Below are 18,363 nucleotides of genomic sequence, written 5' to 3' on the forward strand. Positions count from 1 at the left end.
TATTTTCCTTCTCCAGCTGTTCCGTGGAGGAGGATTCTGATAGTCTTTCAGTTCCTTAAGCATTTCCACTTCCTGACTGTCAGAGGGCAGTAGAGGACAGATTTAGAGAGGTAGACTCAGCGATACAATTTCATGTCACAGCAGGTTTACAGAAAACAAAAACAAAATTCCAATCTTCCAAGACTGCCACATAATTTGGGTGATTTGTAATCTGTTGTTTTGACTTGTTTGTCGCCACTTTGCATGATGCTGTCACATCACGGAGTGTACCTTTAAGTGAATAAAAAAGCAATGGACTTGGAATGATGCCATTTGCTTTATTGCATAATTTTCACAGGAGGTGGTCCTTGTACACAGCATTTTCAACTGAAAATGATTTTAAAATGTATTTTTCTCCCATTCATTTTCAAACGTACCCCCAGGGTGTGATCCTTCATTCCTTATCAAAAACTATTAAACAAACACACTACTGGTCAAAAGTTTCAGAACACCTACTCATTCAAGGGTTTTTCTTTATTTTTAAGACATCAAAACTATGAAATAACACATATGGAATCATGTAGTAACCAAAAAAGTGTTAAACAAATCAAAATATATTTTATATTTGAGATTCTTCAAATAGCCACCCTTTGCCTTGATGACATCTTTGCACACTCTTGGCATTCTCTCAACCAGCTTAACCTGGAACGCCTTTCCAACAATCTTGAAGAAGTTCCTACATATGCTGAGCACTTGTTGGCTGCTTTTCCTTCCGACTCATCCCAAACCATCTTAATTTGGTTGAGGTCAGGGGATTATGGAGGCCAGGTCATCTGATGCAGCACTCCATCCCTCTCCTTCTTGGTAAAATTGCACTTACACAGCCTAGAGGTGTGTTGAAAAAACGAATTATAGTCCCACTAAGCCCAAACCAGATGGGATGGCGTATCGCTGCAGAATGCTGTGGTAGCCATGCTGGTTAAGTGTGCCTTGAATTCTAAATAAATCACAAGACAGTATCACCAGAAAAGCACCCCTTCACAATAACACCTCCTCCTCCATGCTTTACGGTGGGAAATACACATGCGGAGATCATCCATTCACCCACAAAGACACAGGGGTTGGAACCAAAAATCTCAAATTTGGACTCCAAAGGACAAAGATACACCGGTCTAATGTCCATTGCTCGTGTTTCTTGGCCCAAGCAAGTCTCTTCTTCTTATTGGTGTCCTTGAGTAATGGTTTCTTTGCAGCAATTCGACCATGAAGGCCTGATTCACACCGTCTCTTCTGAACAGTTGAGGTTGAAATGTGTCTGTTACTTGAAACTCTGTGAAGCATTTATTTGGGCTGCAATTTCTGAGGCTGGCAACTCAAATTGACTTTCCATCTGCAGCAGAGGTACCCCCCCCTTACAACACAACTGATTGGCTCAAAAGCATTCAGGGAAGAAATTCCACAAATGAACTTAAGAATACACACCTGTTAATTGAGGTGCATTCCAGGTGACTATTTCATGAGGCTGGTTGAGAGAATGCCAAGAGTGTGAAAAGCTGTCATCAAGGCAAAGGGTGGCTATTTGAAGAATATCAAATATAAAATATATTTTGATTTGTTTAGCACTTTTTGGGTTACTTCATGATTCCAAGTGTTCTTTCATAGTAAAAATAAAGAGAAACCCTTGAATGAGTAGGTGTTCTAAAACCTTTGACCGGTCGAGTATGTTGAAATAAATGCAATCAACATACTATGATTAAGTACTATGATCTTAGATCATATAGCTCTTCCTTATGTGTCATTAAACAATTTCTGTTTATTTGTTAGTTTCTTATTTTTATACTGCTCCAAATAAGTATTGTGTGTGCGCTAATAAGGGGGGCATAAAATCCTGTGCCGAGCTGCTATGATGCACACGACACATAAGACTGAGTTTAACCGAGACAGTAGAGACACCAGAGTGATTAGGTATCTATCAAAAACAAGTCCATCACATACTGTAGGTACAAACACACTACAACTTGTAATGAATAGTCAGGGAGAAATAAGGTATAGATTCATACACAGAGCGTGGCAGGTGTTTATTCCAGGAATTATGGTCACAGGTAGGCAATGGTCATACACAGGTAGGCAATGGTCATACACAGGTAGGCAATGGTCATACACAGGTAGGCAATGGTCATACACAGGTAGGCAATGGTCATACACAGGTAGGCAATGGTCATACACAAGTAGGCAATGGTCATACACAGGTAGGCAATGGTCATACACAGGTAGGCAATGGTCATACACAGGTAGGCAATGGTCATACACAAGTAGGCAATGGTCATACACAGGTAGGCAATGGTCATACACAAGTAGGCAATGGTCATACACAAGTAGGCAATGGTCATACACAGGTAGGCAATGGTCATACACAAGTAGGCAATGGTCATACACAGGTAGGCAATGGTCATACACAAGTAGGCAATGGTCATACACAGGTAGGCAATGGTCATACACAGGTAGGCAATGGTCATACACAGGTAGGCAATGGTCATACACAAGTAGGCAATGGTCATACACAGGTAGGCAATGGTCATACACAAGTAAGCAATGGTCATACACAAGTAGGCAATGGTCATACACAGGTAGGCAATGGTCATACACAAGTAGGCAATGGTCATACACAGGTAGGCAATGGTCATACACAGGTAGGCAATGGTCATACACAAGTAGGCAATGGTCATACACAAGTAGGCAGGTGAATCAAAACTAGGACTGACCGCTAGAACTGGTTCTCACAAACGAGCCAGGAAAAGGCTTAGTAGAGTCAAAATGCCTCACAAAGGCACAAACAGAATGAACTGAACTAAATAAGGAGCTGATGAGACCAGGTGAGTAACTAACACAGGTGAAATCAATGAATAGAATGAAAGACAGGGCTACGTTCGGGAACACAAAGAAACAGGGATACATTCAAGAACACAACAAAACAGAATACAAGGTTCACTAAGAAAACAGAACCTTACACAACTAACCTATACAAGGCAAAGGTTGTGCAGGTGATATAAACAGCAACATCTCTTCAAAGACAAAGTCCAATGTAATTACTGTACATAACACAGACTACCCACCCACACACTGACAAGTCTCTTACTTATACTTATACTTATGATATTGGTGCATTTTATTTAGCTGAGATTTTTTACCCAGGTCTTCTCAGACTATGTGAGTGTGGTGTACAAAATGCTTCAAATGATGCAAAACATATTATAATCACACTTTTAGATTTTTACTATAAGTGCTCTATCTTGAAAACTACTGCTGATGCACAATTTTTTGGATGCATATCAACAGTAGACTAATAAAAACAACACTAAAATGACCCTTAAAAATATGTGGTTAAACACCCAAATGTATAAAAAATAAGTAACTCAATTATATTATGGTATGCCTAATGTCTGAATGTAATATAAAAAAAAATTAAAGGAAAGAAATTGTCTGTAGCCTACCTCAAGTCTCCCACTGATAAAATGCCCAAAGAATTAAATGTTTTTAACCTTCATTTAACTAGGCAAGGATAAGAACAAATTATTTTTACAATGACAGCCTACCCCGGACAACACTGGGCCAATTGGGCACCGCCCTATGGAACTCCCAATCACAGCCGGATGTGATGCAGCCTGAATATGAACTAGGTGCTGCAGTGATACCTCTTGCAAAGAGATGCAGTGTCTTAGACCACCCCGCCACTCTGGATGAGGTCCTAAAGAAGTGTCACGTTAAGACTGACATTCCTTTTTATACCTCTCTGACCAATGATATACACTGACAAAAATATAAAAGCAACATGCAACAAGTTCAAATATTTTACTGAGTCAACATATACAAATTAATTAGGCCCTAATCTATGGATTTCACATGACTGGGAATACAGATATTCATATGTTGGTCACACATACCTTAAAAAAAAGGTAGGAGCTTGGATCAGAAAACCAGTCAGTATCTGGTGTGACCACTATTTGCCTTACGCAGCGCGACACATCTCCTTCACATAGAGTTGATCAGGCTGTTTATTGTGGCCTGTGGAATGTTGTTCCACTCTTCTTCAATGGCTGTGCAAACTTGCTGGATTTTGACGGGAACTGAAACATGCTGTCATGCTGTCATTAAATGTATTTGATTTAATCTGGGTGCTTGTGTCACCTACTAACACCCTGGTACTACTCGTAGCTCCCGTTCTCCTCAGTCCAAGCCAGATGTGGAGGTCCTGTGCTGGCGTGGTTGCACATGGTCTGCGGTTGTGCCTAATTCTCTAAAACGACGTTGGAAGCAACTTTGCCCACTGGTTGAGAAATGAACATAAAATGATGTGGCAACAGCTCTGTTGGAAATTCATGCAGTCAGCATGCCAATAGCACGCTCCCTGAAAACTTGAAACATATCTGTTGCACTGTGTTGTGTGACAAAACTGCACATTTTAGAGTGGTCTTTTATTGTACCCAGTGCAAGCTTCTTGATATGCCATACCTGTCAGGCGGATGGATTATCTTGGCAAAGGAAAAATGCTGACTAACAGGGATGTAAACAAATTTGTGTGCAAAATGTGAGAGCGTACAAGTACTGTACTTGGGAGTATGGTTAGACGGTACCCTGTCCTCTCAACACATATCCAAGCTGCAGGGTAAGGCTATACCTAGACTTGGTTTCCTCTTTCACCCCATCTGCCAAACTAACCCTGATTCAGATGACCATCTACCCATCTACCCATTTATAGATTGGCAGTTAAGGGTGCTCTCGAGCGGCTAGATGTTCTTTACCATTTAGCCATCAGATTTGCCACCGATTTATCACTGCACTCTGGAAACTGGCCATCACTGTATACCCGGTGCAAGACCTACTGGTTTATGCTTGTTTATAAAACCCTCTTAGGCCTCACTCCCCCCTATCTGAGATACCTACTGCAACCCCCATCCTCCACATACAACACCTGTTCTGCCAGTCACATTATCTTAACCTTTTACTGCAGTGGGCTAAATCAGGGTCACACAGTGTTTCTTGGTAGTCTTAAACAAATCTATTTTGAAATAAAAGTATACACCTCACACACATAAACTCAGCAAAAAAGGAACGTCCTCTCACTGTCAACTGCGTTTATTTTCAGCAAACTTAACATGTGTAAATATTTGTATGACACACAGCCCCAGACCATGATGGACCCTCCACCTCAAAATCGATCCCGCTCCAGGCCGCACAGGCCTCGGTGTAACGCTCATTCCTTCGAAGATAAACGCCAATCCGACCATCACCCCTGGTGAGACAAAACCACGACTCGTCAGTGAAGAGCCAGTCCTGCCAGTCCTGTCTGGTCCTGCGATGGTGAGTTTGTGCCCTTAGGCAACGTTGTTGCCGGTGTTGTCTGGTGAGGACCTGCCTTACAACAGGCCTACAAGCCCTCAGTCCAGCCCCTCTCAGCCTATTGCGGACAGTTTGAGCACTGATGGAAGGATTGTGTGTTCCTGGTGTAACTCTGGCAGTTGTTGTTGCCATCCTGTACCTGTCCCGCAGGTGTGATGTTCGGATGTACTGATCCTGTGCAGGTGTTGTTACACGTGGTCTGCCACTGCGAGGACAATCAGCTGTCCGTCCTGTCTCCCTGTAGCGCTGTCTTAGGCGTCTCACAGTACGGACATTGCAATGTATTACCCTGGCCACATCTGCAGTCCTCATTCCTCCTTGCAGCATGCCTAAGGCACGTTCACACAGATGAGCAGGGACCCTGGGCATCTTTCTTTTGGTGTCTTTCAGAGTCAGTAGAAATGCCTCTTTAGTGTCCTAAGTTTTCATAACTGTGACCTTAATTGCCTACCATCTGTAAGCTGGTGCATGTTCATTAATTGTTTATGGTTCATTGAACAATCATGGGAAACAGTGTTTAAACCCTTTATAATGAAGATCTGTGAAGTTATTTGGATTTTTACGAATTATCTTTGATAGACAGGGTCCTGAAAAAGGGACGTTTCTTTTTTTGCTGAGTTTAGTTATGGGTTTATAAAAGAAGACCTATACCAGGTTAGATACATTTTTTGAGTTTGCACATTAGTATTACACTTTATATACATCACAGAAGATTGAAATAACAAAACTGTTTGACATAGAAATACCAGATTTTCTGAAGTTTAAAAAAAATTATGTTTTTTAATAAAGAAATGATGAGAAATATGAAATAACATCCCAGCCATTAGTCCACTAGGTCATTTGACTGCAGGAAAGGGCTCTCCATCTCTACATTCAAAACTCAATCATGGACTCTTACTGATGCTGATACGTGATGTATTGTTGTCTCTACCTGTTGCCCTTTGTGCTGTTGCATGTGCCTACCATTGTTTGCACCATGTTTGTGCTGCTACCATGTTCTGCTTCTGCCATGTTGTGTTGCTACCTTGTTGTTGTCATGCTGTGTTGCTACCATGCTGTGTTGTTATGTGTTGCTGCCATGCTGTGTTGTCTTAGGTCTCTCTTTATGTAGTGTTGTGATGTTTCTCTTGTAGTGGTGTGTGTTTTATCCGAAATTTTTATTTTTAATCCCAGCCCCTGTCCCCGCCTTTTGCCTCTTGGTAGGCTGTCATTGTAAATACAAATTTGCTCTTAATTGACTTGCTTAGTTACATTAAAATATATATATATATATTGTCCTGCTGAAAGGTAGATTCCTCTCCCAGTGTCTGGTGTAAAGCAGACTGAACCAGATTTTTTCCTCTAGGATGTTGCCCCATCCCGTTTCTTTTTATCCTTAAAAACTCCCCAGTATTTGCTGATGTCAAGCATAGCCATAGCATGATGCAGCCACCAATATGCTTGAAAATAAGGAGGCAATTACTCAGTGAGATGTGGTGTTGGATTTGCCCCAAACATAAGAATTTGCATTAGGCTAAAAAGTGCATTCTTAAAATCTTTTTGCATACAAGATTCATGTTTTTAACATATTTATTCTGTATATTTCGATTTTTTTTCTCTTCACTTTGTCATTTAAGTCATTATTGTGGAGTCACTACAAAGTGGAGTCACTACAATGTTGTTGATCCATCCTCCATCCATTTTTCCACATTACAGTCATTGAACTCTGTAACCGTTTTAAAATCACCAATGGCCTCATGGGAACATGTCTGAGCAGTTTCATTCCTGTCCTGTAGCTCAGTTCAAAAGGTCTGGGTGAGGTGTCTGGGTGGTTTAATACATAATCCACAGCATAAGTATTAACTTACTTATGTAAGTTATTGTTACGCACCTACCAATCACTGCTCTTCTTTATGAGGATAAACAAAACTTCTAATAGACCTGTACAGTGTGCAGTGTTTGTTATAACCTCTCCAGCTTGCTGATAATAAAGAGTGATTCATTTTAATATTGGCTTCAGGTGTCCCTGGTGTGAATTTCCACCACAGTACCAAATAATTTCTGCAGCATTGAAGGTCACCAAGAACACAGTGGTCTCCATCATTATTAAATGGAAGAGGTTTGGAACCACCAAGACTCTTCCTAAAGCTGGCCGCCCAGCCAAACTAAGAAAGGGGAGAAAGGCCTTGGTCAGGGAGGTGACCAAGAACGCGATGGTCACTCTGGCAGAGCACTAGAGTTCCTCTGTGGAGGTGGGAGAACCTTCCAGAAGATAAACCATCAATGCAGCACTCCACCAATCAGGCCTTTATGGTAGAGTGGCAGATGGAAGCCACTCCTTAGTAAAAAGGACATGACAGCCCGTTTGGATTTTTCCGAAAAGCACAAACCGAAACAAGATGATCTGGTCTGATGAAACCAAGGTTGAACTCTTTGGCCTGAATGCCAAGCGTCACGTCTGGAGGAAACCTGGCACTATCCCTACAGAGAAGAATGGTGGTGGCAGAATCATGCTGAGGGGATGTTTTTTTAGTGGCAGGGACTGGGAGACTAGTCAGGATCAAGGCAAAGATGAACAGACCAAAGTACAGAGAGATCCTTGATAAAAACCTGCTCCAGAGCTCCCAGGACCTCAGACTGGGGCAAAGGTTCACCTTCCAACAGGACAACGACCCTAAGCACACAGCCAAGACAACACAGGAGTGGCTTAGGGACAAGTCTCTGAATGTTCTTGAGTGGCCTAGCCAGAGGCAGGACTTAAACCTGATCCAACATCGCTGGAGAGACCTGAAAATTGCTGTGCAGCAACGCTCCCCATCCAACCTGACAGAGCTTGAGAGGATCTGCAGAGAAAAATGGAAGAAACTCCCCAAATACAGAAGGGAGGCTTTAATCACTGCCAAATGTGCTTCAACAAATTACTGAGTAAAAAGTCTGAATACTTATGTAAATGTTATATTCCACTTCCAATATATATATTAGCAAAAATGTCAATAAAACTGTTTTTGCTTTGTCATTATGGGGTGTGTAGATTGATGAGGGGGAAAAAAAACATTTAATCAATTTTAGAATAATGCTGTAACATAACAAAATGTGGAAAAAGTCAAGGGGTCTGAAAACTTTCCGCGGGCACTGTATGTGATTTGTTAAGGCAAATGTTAATCCTGAATGAATTTATTTTTAAAAGGTTTCTTCCACTTTGACATTAGAGTATTTTGAGTAGATTGATGACATTTTTTTTTACAATTAAATCAATTAGTCCTATCTATTTAATCCACCTTCCAGTCTAATGACATTTATCAGGATGTATATCTTCTAACATTTCTTTCTGTTACTTGATTCCATGTTTATGGGAACAGGAAGCACATATTAGAGGTGTCTGAGGTTAGAGGTCTCTAACTGAGAAGGATGATTTCGTCATGTAATTTACTAGAAGAGCATAGTACAACCAACCAAAACCAACCAAAAAACAAGAATCTGAGACAGTGATTTATATACCGTGCCTTGCAAAAGTGATCATACCCCTTGGATTTCTTCACGTTGTATTGTGTTACAAAGCGGGATTGACCCTGATTGGTTCCACTTTATATTACGTTCATCTTATAAATGCTTGATAAATCCTTCATAAACACTACAGAAATGTTTTACAAAAGGTCTTATAAATCATATTAAATTGATTCACGCATGACTGTAAGTCACTTTCGGTAAAAGCGGCTGCTAAATTTGATATATAATATATAATCACTAAAACAATATATCAACCTCTTCCCCTCCTGGGTGCGTAGTCAGTGTTGGACCTGACCTCAACTTCCACAAAATGCTGTGCTGCAGGATGACACACGCTCTAAAGTGCAGTCATGCACAGCAAAACACATTGGTAGGGCTTTTGAGATCTGGGGGAAAAAATCAAAGAAACTATTTTTGAGTGTAATTCAGTGCGCATGCCCTGCACTGTGGTTTGGTTAGCAGGTTTTTTGTAGTGATGTAAGCTCACTTGATGTGATTCGGCCGCCTATGGAATGGGAGGAGTGGAGTAAAAGGACAAATCAAATCACATTTTATTGGTCACGTACACATATTAACAGATGTTTTTGGTCACATACACATATTTAGCAGATGTTTTTGCGGGTGTAGCGAAATGTTTGTATTCCTAGCTCGAACAGTGCAGTAGCATCTAACAATTCACAACAACACACACTAATCTAAAAGTAAAAGAATGGAATTAAGAAATATATAAATATTAGGACGAGCAATGTTGACTAAAATATAATACAATAGAATGCAGTATATACATATGAGATGAGTAAAGCATGTAAACATTAGCCTCTAAAGTATGTAAACATTAGCCTCTAATGTGCTAGTGATGACTGACTGTTTAACAGTCTGATGGCCTTGAGATAGAAGCTGCTTTTCAGTCTCTCGGCCCCAGCTTTGATGCATCTGTACTGACCTCGCCTTCTGGATGATAAAGGGATGAACAGGCAGTGGCTCGGGTGGTTGTTGTCCTGGATCCTTTTGGCCTTCCTGTGACAATGGGTGCTTTAGTTGTCCAGGAGGGTTCACTTTGTGCCCCCGGTGATGCGTTGGGCAGACCGCACTACCCTCTGGAGAGCCCTGCAGTTTCTGCACCAGGCGGTGATACAGCCCAACAGGATGCTCTCAATTGTGCATATGTAAAAGTTTGTGAAGGTCTTAGGGGCCAAACCAAATTTCTTCAGCCTCCTGAGGTTGAAGAGGGGCTCTTGTCACCATTTCAGATTGTCAGTGATGTGTATGGAGAGGAACTTGAAGCTTTTCACCTTCTCAACTGCGGTCCCGTTGATGTGGTTAGGGGAGTGCTCCCTCTGAAGTTTCCTGAAGTCGACATCTCCTTTGTTTTGTTGACATTGAGGGAGAGGTTATTTTCCTGGCACCGCTTCGCCAGAGCTCTCACCTCCTCCCTGTAGGCTGTTTCATCATTGTTGGTAATCAGGCCTACGACTGTTGTGTTGTCTGCAAACTTGTGGGGCCCCTGTGTTGAGGATCAGCGAATTGGAGGTGTTGTTTCCTACCTTCACCACCTGGGGGCGGCAAGTAAGAAAGTCCAGAATCCAGTTGTACAGGGTGGGGTTCAGACCCAGGGCCTGAGCTTAATGATGAGCTTGTAGGGTACTTTGGTGTTGAATGCTGAGCTATAGTCAATGAACAGCATTCTTACATACTGTAGGAATTCCTCTTGTCCAGATGGGATGGTGCAGTGTGCAGTGCGATGGCGATTGCATTGTCTGTGGATCTATTGGGGCGGTAATCCGTGATTGTCTTTAAACCCTGCCACATACAGTACATCGTGTGTCTGAGCAGTTGAATTGCGACTCTACTTTGTCTCTGTACTGACATTTTGCCTGTTTGATTGCCTTACGGAGGGAATAACTACACTGTTTGTATTCAACCATATTCCCAGTCACCTTGCGTGAAATCTGTCATCTATCCATGGTTACTGGTTTGGGTAGGTTTTAATAGTCACAGTGGGAACAACATCCCCTATACACTTTCTGATGAACTCAGTCACCATGTCCGTGTATACGTCAATGTTATTATCTGAGGCTACCCAGAACATATCCCAGTCCGTGTGATCAAAACAATCATGAAGCATAGATTCCGATTAGTCAGACCAGCGTTGAATAGACCTTAGCACGGTTACTTCCTATTTGAGTTTCTGCCTATAGGAAGGGAGGTGTGATATAATTTGCCAAAGGCAGGGCGGGGAGGGCCTTTAAAACATCCCGGAAGGGGGAGTAGCAGTGATCGATTGTTTTACAAGAGCAAGTACTACAGTCAGTGGGTTGATAGAAATTCAGTAGCATTTTCATAAAATTTGCTTTGTTAAAATCCCCAGCTACAATAAATGTTGCCTCGGGATATGTGGTTTCCAGTTTGCATAACGTCCAATGTAGTTCGTTGAGGGCCGTTGTGGTATCAGCTTGAGGGGGAATATACACAGCTTAACCGAAGAGAATTCTCTTGGGAGGTAATACGGTCGGCATTTAATTGTGAGGTATTCTAGGTCGGGTGAACAAAAGGACTTGAGTTTCTGTATGTTATCGCAATCACACCATGAGTAGTTAATCATGAAACATACACCACCGCCTTTCTTCTTCCCAGAGAGTTCTTTATTCATGTCTGTGCAATGTACTGAGAACCCAGCTGGCTGTATGGACGGGGACAGTATTTCTCGAGAGAGCCATGATTCCATGAAACAGAGTATGTTACAGTCCATGATGTCTCTTTGGAAGGAGATCCTCACCTGTCTACTTTATTGCCCAGAGACTGGCCATTAGTGAGTAATATACTCAGAAGCTGCGGATGGTGTGCACGTCTCCTTAGTCGGACTAGAAGTCCACTCTGTATACCTCTTCTCCGCCGGTGGTGTCTTGGAGCAGCCTCTGGGAAAAGTTCAATTGCCATAGGGGGTATGAACAATTCGGGAAATTCGTATTGCTGGTCGTAATGCTGGGGATTCACTTCCGCTCTGATATGCAAAAGTTGTTTCCAGCTGTAAGTAATAGCACAAAAACAATTCTGGGATAATAATGTAAGAAATAACACATCCCAAAAAATACTGCAAAGTTGCTTCGGCGCTAGAAGCAGAGCTGCTATATCTGCCAGCAACAATACATATTATTCCGAGCACCATGAAATGACACCATATATCTATTCTACAAACCCTACTGAGTATTCCTTCCTTACACACAGAATAGTTATTTCTCTAAGCCAATCTATTTTTGTCATTGTTGGTCTTAAAATATGTTTTTAAAACCATATTTTGTATTTGTTTTCATAAAATGACTTTTTTCCTTTTCTTGTTGGCACAATAAAAGTGGCCCTTGATTAAAATGTATTATGTCTTATCAGCTAATGATATTACAATGTGTTGAAATGTGGGATTGTATTTTGAAGGTTTCCTCGTTACCATATGAAGATGATGTCATCAATTGTGCTGCTGGCAGAATAGAACTGAGTGGGACATTCTTTATGCAGATGAAACCAAAACAGAAACTAAAAACCAAACAAAGATGACTATCCTTCGAGGGGTATAATAAGAAGTGTCAGACTTAACCTTGACACTTATTTGGGACTTCATCGAATTCTTGACACATCTTATCACTGGAAGACTTGAGGTGGTCTGTAGACAATTTTGGTCCATTTGTTTATTGTTTTACCGTTGATGTTATGTTCAGAAATTAGGCATAAATAATATATATATATATATATATATATAATATATATATAAATACAGTTTATATAGATATTTTGTGACACAATTGTTGAAATTGCTGTTATTTGTAGTCCTGGATAATTTTCTGTACATTTACAGACTGTAAATAAGACATGTTTACACTAAGACAATATGCTCATGTGGAAAACCAAAACATGTATGGATTTTGGGCTATTATTTGCTATTGTTTGTTCAACAGTTGCCTTGTTTACACCTTGACCTCACATGTTTGTTTTGTGATCTGATTGATTTGATCATATGATCACGGTTTGTCATCTTTATACATGGTTTTAAAATATGTCTCTTATCAATCCCCTATGTTGCATTGGGACCAGATTTCCTGGTGCCAGCCTGTATGCAAATTTGTTGAACGATATTATTTATTTCAAAATAATATTTTTATTTTACACCAACTATTGATGCCATAAGTCAGTGGTGCTACCTGTCAATTATTTTAGAAGCCGGTATAATTATGATTTGAATTGTTTGACCATCCAGATCTGTTTACACTTGGTTGATATCCAGATGCAATTGGTCCCTGATTACCTCCGGAAGTGGTCTGGAAGATCAGATAACAATCATATCACAATGCGTCTTTAATTGTCTACCCTGTAAAAAAATGTGGGAACAATTATAATGTGGACAAGATGAAGACAAAGGATGCATGTAAGCACTGGGTATAAACGAGGCTAGTGAATAAGAAAATCAAATGTATTATTTTTATATTGTGTGTGTGTGTGTGTGTGTGTGTGTGTGTGTGTGTGTGTGTGTGTGTGTGTGTGTGTGTGTGTGTGTGTGTGTGTGTGTGTGTGTGTGTGTGTGTGTGTGTGTGTGTGTGTGTGTGTGTGTGTGTGTGTGTGTGTGTGTGTGTGTGTGTGTAGAGGATTTATTTTATATTTCAGTTGAAACAAACTGAAGAATAATTTGAGGAGAAAGGCATGGGGTTGTTTAAATCCAAACCTAGCCCTCCAACTCCACCTCCATCACCAGGTAATTAGTATGTTTATATGTATGCAGGGGTTTAATCACCATTTTGTACTTGATGGTGATGTTCCCAAAATGTTTACTTTTTCGTAAAAAATTGTTCCAGAAATGTATTAAAACTTCCATTGAAATACATTTTAAAAATCAAATCAGTGATTAAAGGGTTGACACTTCTTACCTTACCTGGGCTGCTTTCAACTGACCCAGAAAGAGCCCCCAAAAACATCAGCTACGATATTGTTTCATACTGTATATAGGCATAAAACTTCTTAAAGGTAAAAAAGGTTTTACTTTGAGTTTGAGGACATTGTAATGCTTTACAGAGCCTCAAGGAGGCTAAATGGTTTTGTAACATAGCTAAGGGAACTTTCAGAATCTATAGAACGGGTACATGGAGTAATTTTGGGGAGTATCATGCCTTTTGAATTTCAGTTCTGAGGAGAGTTTTGCATTTAAATATTTAGTCCAAGGGAGGGTCATGTCATTTGAAATTGATGATTTCAATATTTTCATGAAAAATATTTAGTGAGAAGTTCTTTATCAGAATATGTACTGACTCTCTTGTTTAACAGCTTTTAGCAACGAATGGAGACGCACACCTTGGGGGTAAGTTCAGCATACACTAACCTTTTCAGATGCACAAAAATACATGCAAATCTGAGAAGTGTAAGATTGATCACAAGTCTAATTTGTTTGGTCTCAGGTCACTATAACTCCAATGTGGATGTTTATGTTGTAATCTACCCTACTACACCTACTTATATTTTATGATGAACCAGAGAGAGACATATTTTTAAGTAGGGGTGGTGTGTTGTTGAATTAAGTGCTTCATAACTTAATCAGGATTTAGCCTAACCCTTTCTTTAACCCTTTCTCTGGTTTATACTGCCATCTGACAGTCAGAAAGAGGAAATGCTTCAGAAACTGAAAGACTATGTGCCTGGAAACCCTCAGGTGAAGACTATCAGAATCCTCCTCCATGGACCAGCTGGAGCTGGCAAGTCCAGCTTCATCAACTCCATCAACAATATCTTTCAGGACAAATGTATGAACATTGCCTTAGCTGATAATTCCTTTGCAGGTGCAAGCTTCACAAAAAAGGTACATTCTTAGATATTATGTGACACATTCAAAGTAGCACAACAATATATATATATATATATATATATATATATTGACTGCAACTAAGCCCCAAAAGAGATCATTATTTTCAAATACTATCATTTCATACATTGATTACATTGAGACACGATCACGTCTTTTATTTTTATTTGTGGGAGTACTTGGGAACAAATATTTTAAAATATTTGTTAAAAGAAAAATCACTTGCAGGCTGGTTTTGAACCCTGGGCCGCCTGTTGTCGACCCCTGGTCTAGAAGGTAGACAACTGACATGAGTATTGAATTAATGCCGTATGGTTTTTACACAGTACGTAGTAGTAATTCTGCAATGTATTTCTACAGTATGAAACCCACAAAATTGTGAAAGAAAAACCTGGAACCTACTACCCCTTCCTCTTCTATGATGTCATGGGGCTGGAGAATGGTATTAACAAAGGAGTTGATGAGGCGGACATTATCAAGGCCCTGAAAGGGCATGTAAAAGAGGGTTACACGGTAAGAACTGAACACAGAAACTTCTCAGTCTGTAAATATGTTTGCTGTATATAATAAACATTGTTTCCCCCTCTTTTTTCACCAGTTTAATCCTGCATCACCTTTAGAAGAGGGGAATGAGTACTATGTCAAGGCCCCCACTCCATCTGACACAGTTCACTGCCTAGTTAGTGCAATACCAGCTGATAAACTACCTATGATGAATGCCAACAAGAATGACGAGAGGAATGATATCGTCAAGAAGATGAGAGCCATCAGACTAGCTGCAAGTTACATGGGTAACAAGGTTTTATGGAACATTGTTTATAATATATAATGTTGTGGCGGGGCCTCATCATACATGTGACTAGTCGGTGCTTATCAGCTCATATCAGCGCAGAGTTTGAACCCTGGGGCGCGTTCAGCAGGACGCAACGTTTTGGATCGTTCAGATAGAAATATTTAGTGTAGAACAAACATGCCTCTCTGACTTATAGACCAAGGAATCATGTCCTCTCTGGTCATGGCATTTCTATCTGCAACATTCAACAACATTTGGAAAATGAATGTTGACATGGTCGTGAACCCAGTTTTAAATATTTGTTTTTTCACTAATAATACAGTATATTTTCATGTAAAATAAACAAATCATTTAATACATACACAAACTGATGTGATACTTTAGACGTTTAGTAGTAATAAGATGGAAGAGACACAAGATTCAATTGGTTTCCATGTATTTGGCAGGGATTCCCCAAATGGTTATTCTCACCAAAGTGGATTTAGCCTGTCCATTGGTGAGGGAAGACCTGAAAAAGGTCTATCGGAGCAAGTATATAAAGGAGAAGGTAAGTGAATGATATTTTGAAAGTTTTGCTAGAAATGCAAGTATTTGCAGATTTGGAGCTCCATAATCTCTCTTGATGAGGAAAACATTTACATGTTATGTCTGAGACTGTGTCATATGACTGATAACGAGGAACAATTATTTTGGTGCGCTGGTTTTGTGTTACTTGCTATTTGGATTAATTATACGATTTCGCAGTTTTCATGAGTTTCATATCTCGGACTGGTTCCGGGTTGCCAAGATAAGCACTCCTGGACCATAGGCCCTGGCCTACTGTATGAAATAAATGGTTTGAGGGAGCACTTTAATTTATGCTTTTTCGTCTTCCTGGGAGATACATGTCCAAATGTCTTATTCTACTCATCTGATTGAATTGCAACCATATTCTTTCTGGCAGATGGAGCAGTGTAGTAATGGACTGGGGGTACCAGTGAACTGCATCCTGCCTGTGAAGAACTACCACGAGGAAATCGACTTGGATGATGACATGGATGTGCTGCTATTGAGAGCACTGAGGCAGATGGTGGACTTTGCAGAGGGCTTCAAGCTATCACAAGCTGACTGATGGATGTACAGTTCTCGATCTACAGCATGTCACTGTATAATACCTCCATCTAAAGAAGCCCTGTTCACACCTGGTATTTACACCTGACTTCTGTGATCCAATCACCATGATCAGATTACTCTCCAACTATGGTCCAGTGCGTCCACATCATTTCTGATTTCTAACTGAAAATACATTTTGAATTTCATTCAAATCTTGAGATTGAATTATAATTGTCTGTACTGTACTCTATGGGAATGGTCTGTCAAAGTCTGTAAGTGTTGGTAGGACATTCATTAAACCATAGTTTCAGTCCTCCTTTACTTATCATAAGGTTCAAAGTGAACTTGTTACTGTATGAAATGGCTGAGTAGCTATGTCTATGCTCATATTTTATAAAGTGAGTGTCATAATTGTTTAAGTTTACAGACTATATATTAAGATCCGTTTATTGGTCAATTGCACCAGAAATGTTACCTCAGCTTTTAACCCAACCCCTCCGAAAGACACACATACATACATACACATACAGGTTTTGCAGAGGTGCGGGGGGCTGCCTCACTGGGTGCCCTGTGACCTGTTGTTGTGTCACTTAATTGGGGTTGAGTGACTTGCTCAAGGGCACAACAGCAGGCAACGGCATCTGGGATTTTATACCAGCAACCCTCCGGTTGCCAGCTCACTTCCCCACAGAATTTCCCCATCGGACCCGTGATTCGAACTGGCAACCTTTTGGTTGCTGGCTCGCCACTAACCTGACATCATTGAAAATTAGCATTCAAGTGGTATGAGTCCTATATATGTATTTCATAAATTAAGTGTCAACTAACTCTATCGGAAATATGGTACTGTGCAACGTCAACACACCTCTGAGGACACAGAAACAGACCAGTTTGAAATAGTGTCTCTAGAATTTGTGTTGTCAAATAATGATTTAAAATAAGTGAATAAACTAAGACAACATGCTCATGTGGAACACCAAAATGGGATTGATTGTTTGGTATTGTTTGTTCAAGTCTACTTTCAAAAAGGACATAACCTGCTCTTACTAATCCGTTTTCTCTCCCAGCTTCAGCCATGACAGAAGGGAAAGTAAAAGTAAGAGGCCCCTCTTACATAAGTGAAGTCTAGCAGTATCAAGGTCACTGTTGTTAGGCAAGCATTTACTGGTTAATCTAGTGCCATTGTAGACATATATTTCAGAGAATACACTGTATCAGGTATGCTCTGATAGCATAATTTATGGTTTTATTAATCTGTTTATTCCACGTTTCAGTCTATTGACCTTAATCTGGATGTATCTTTAAAAAAATATATGATGTTACTAGCTTGATCACATGTTCATGGGAACAGGAAGAACAGGTTAGACGTTTCTGTCTGAGGTTAGAGATGTCCTTCTAAGGAGTGTGAGTTCTGAAGAAGTCATGTGATTTACTATAAGAGCACAGTGCAATTAGGGGTAGTCAGTAACAAGTTTTCCGTCCACCTTTTTATGTAAATGTCACGCCCTGACCTTAGAGTGCCGTTTTATTTCTCTATTTGGTTAGGTCAGGGTGTGATTTGGGGTGGGCATTCTGTTTTCTATTTCTTTGTTTTTGGCCACGTGTGGTTCCCAATCAGAGGCAGCTGTCTATCGTTGTCTCTGATTGGGAATCATACTTAGGCAGCCTTTTTCCCACCTAATGTTGTGGGTAATTATTTATTTTCTGTGTGTGTCACGTTCGGTTTCTGTTTACCTGTTTTGTTGTGAAGGTTTCACTTGATTAAAGATGTGGAATTACA

At 40.3% G+C, this 18,363-nt stretch overlaps 1 protein-coding gene across 2 annotated transcripts; it reads left to right on the forward strand.

Moving 5' to 3' along the window:
• Positions 1-12,365: 12,365 nt before the first annotated feature.
• Positions 12,366-18,363, forward strand: LOC124021471 (interferon-induced protein 44-like). Of its 2 annotated transcripts, none has more exons than XM_046336667.1 (8): positions 12,366-12,515; positions 13,492-13,600; positions 14,167-14,200; positions 14,494-14,695; positions 15,059-15,211; positions 15,297-15,489; positions 15,938-16,038; positions 16,435-18,363. In XM_046336667.1, exons 2-8 carry the CDS (start codon positions 13,549-13,551, stop codon positions 16,600-16,602), a joined length of 903 nt encoding a protein of 300 aa, XP_046192623.1. In that variant the 5' UTR covers positions 12,366-12,515; positions 13,492-13,548; the 3' UTR covers positions 16,603-18,363. The 2 variants fall into 2 exon arrangements, with proteins under 2 accessions (XP_046192623.1, XP_046192624.1); XM_046336668.1 differs by having other exon boundaries at positions 12,386-12,512.

Source organism: Oncorhynchus gorbuscha, unplaced genomic scaffold (assembly GCF_021184085.1).
Source record: "Oncorhynchus gorbuscha isolate QuinsamMale2020 ecotype Even-year unplaced genomic scaffold, OgorEven_v1.0 Un_scaffold_1126, whole genome shotgun sequence".
NCBI classification, from domain to species: domain Eukaryota; kingdom Metazoa; phylum Chordata; class Actinopteri; order Salmoniformes; family Salmonidae; genus Oncorhynchus; species Oncorhynchus gorbuscha.

Bases quoted from the DNA above. Each gene is read 5' to 3' on its own strand.
- LOC124021471 (XM_046336667.1), top strand. From the start codon at position 13,549: ATGGGGTTGTTTAAATCCAAACCTAGCCCTCCAACTCCACCTCCATCA. The intron at 14,201-14,493 runs GTAAGTTCAGCA...GCCATCTGACAG, and splicing joins TGGAGACGCACACCTTGGGG to TCAGAAAGAGGAAATGCTTC. The intron at 16,039-16,434 runs GTAAGTGAATGA...TCTTTCTGGCAG, and splicing joins GCAAGTATATAAAGGAGAAG to ATGGAGCAGTGTAGTAATGG.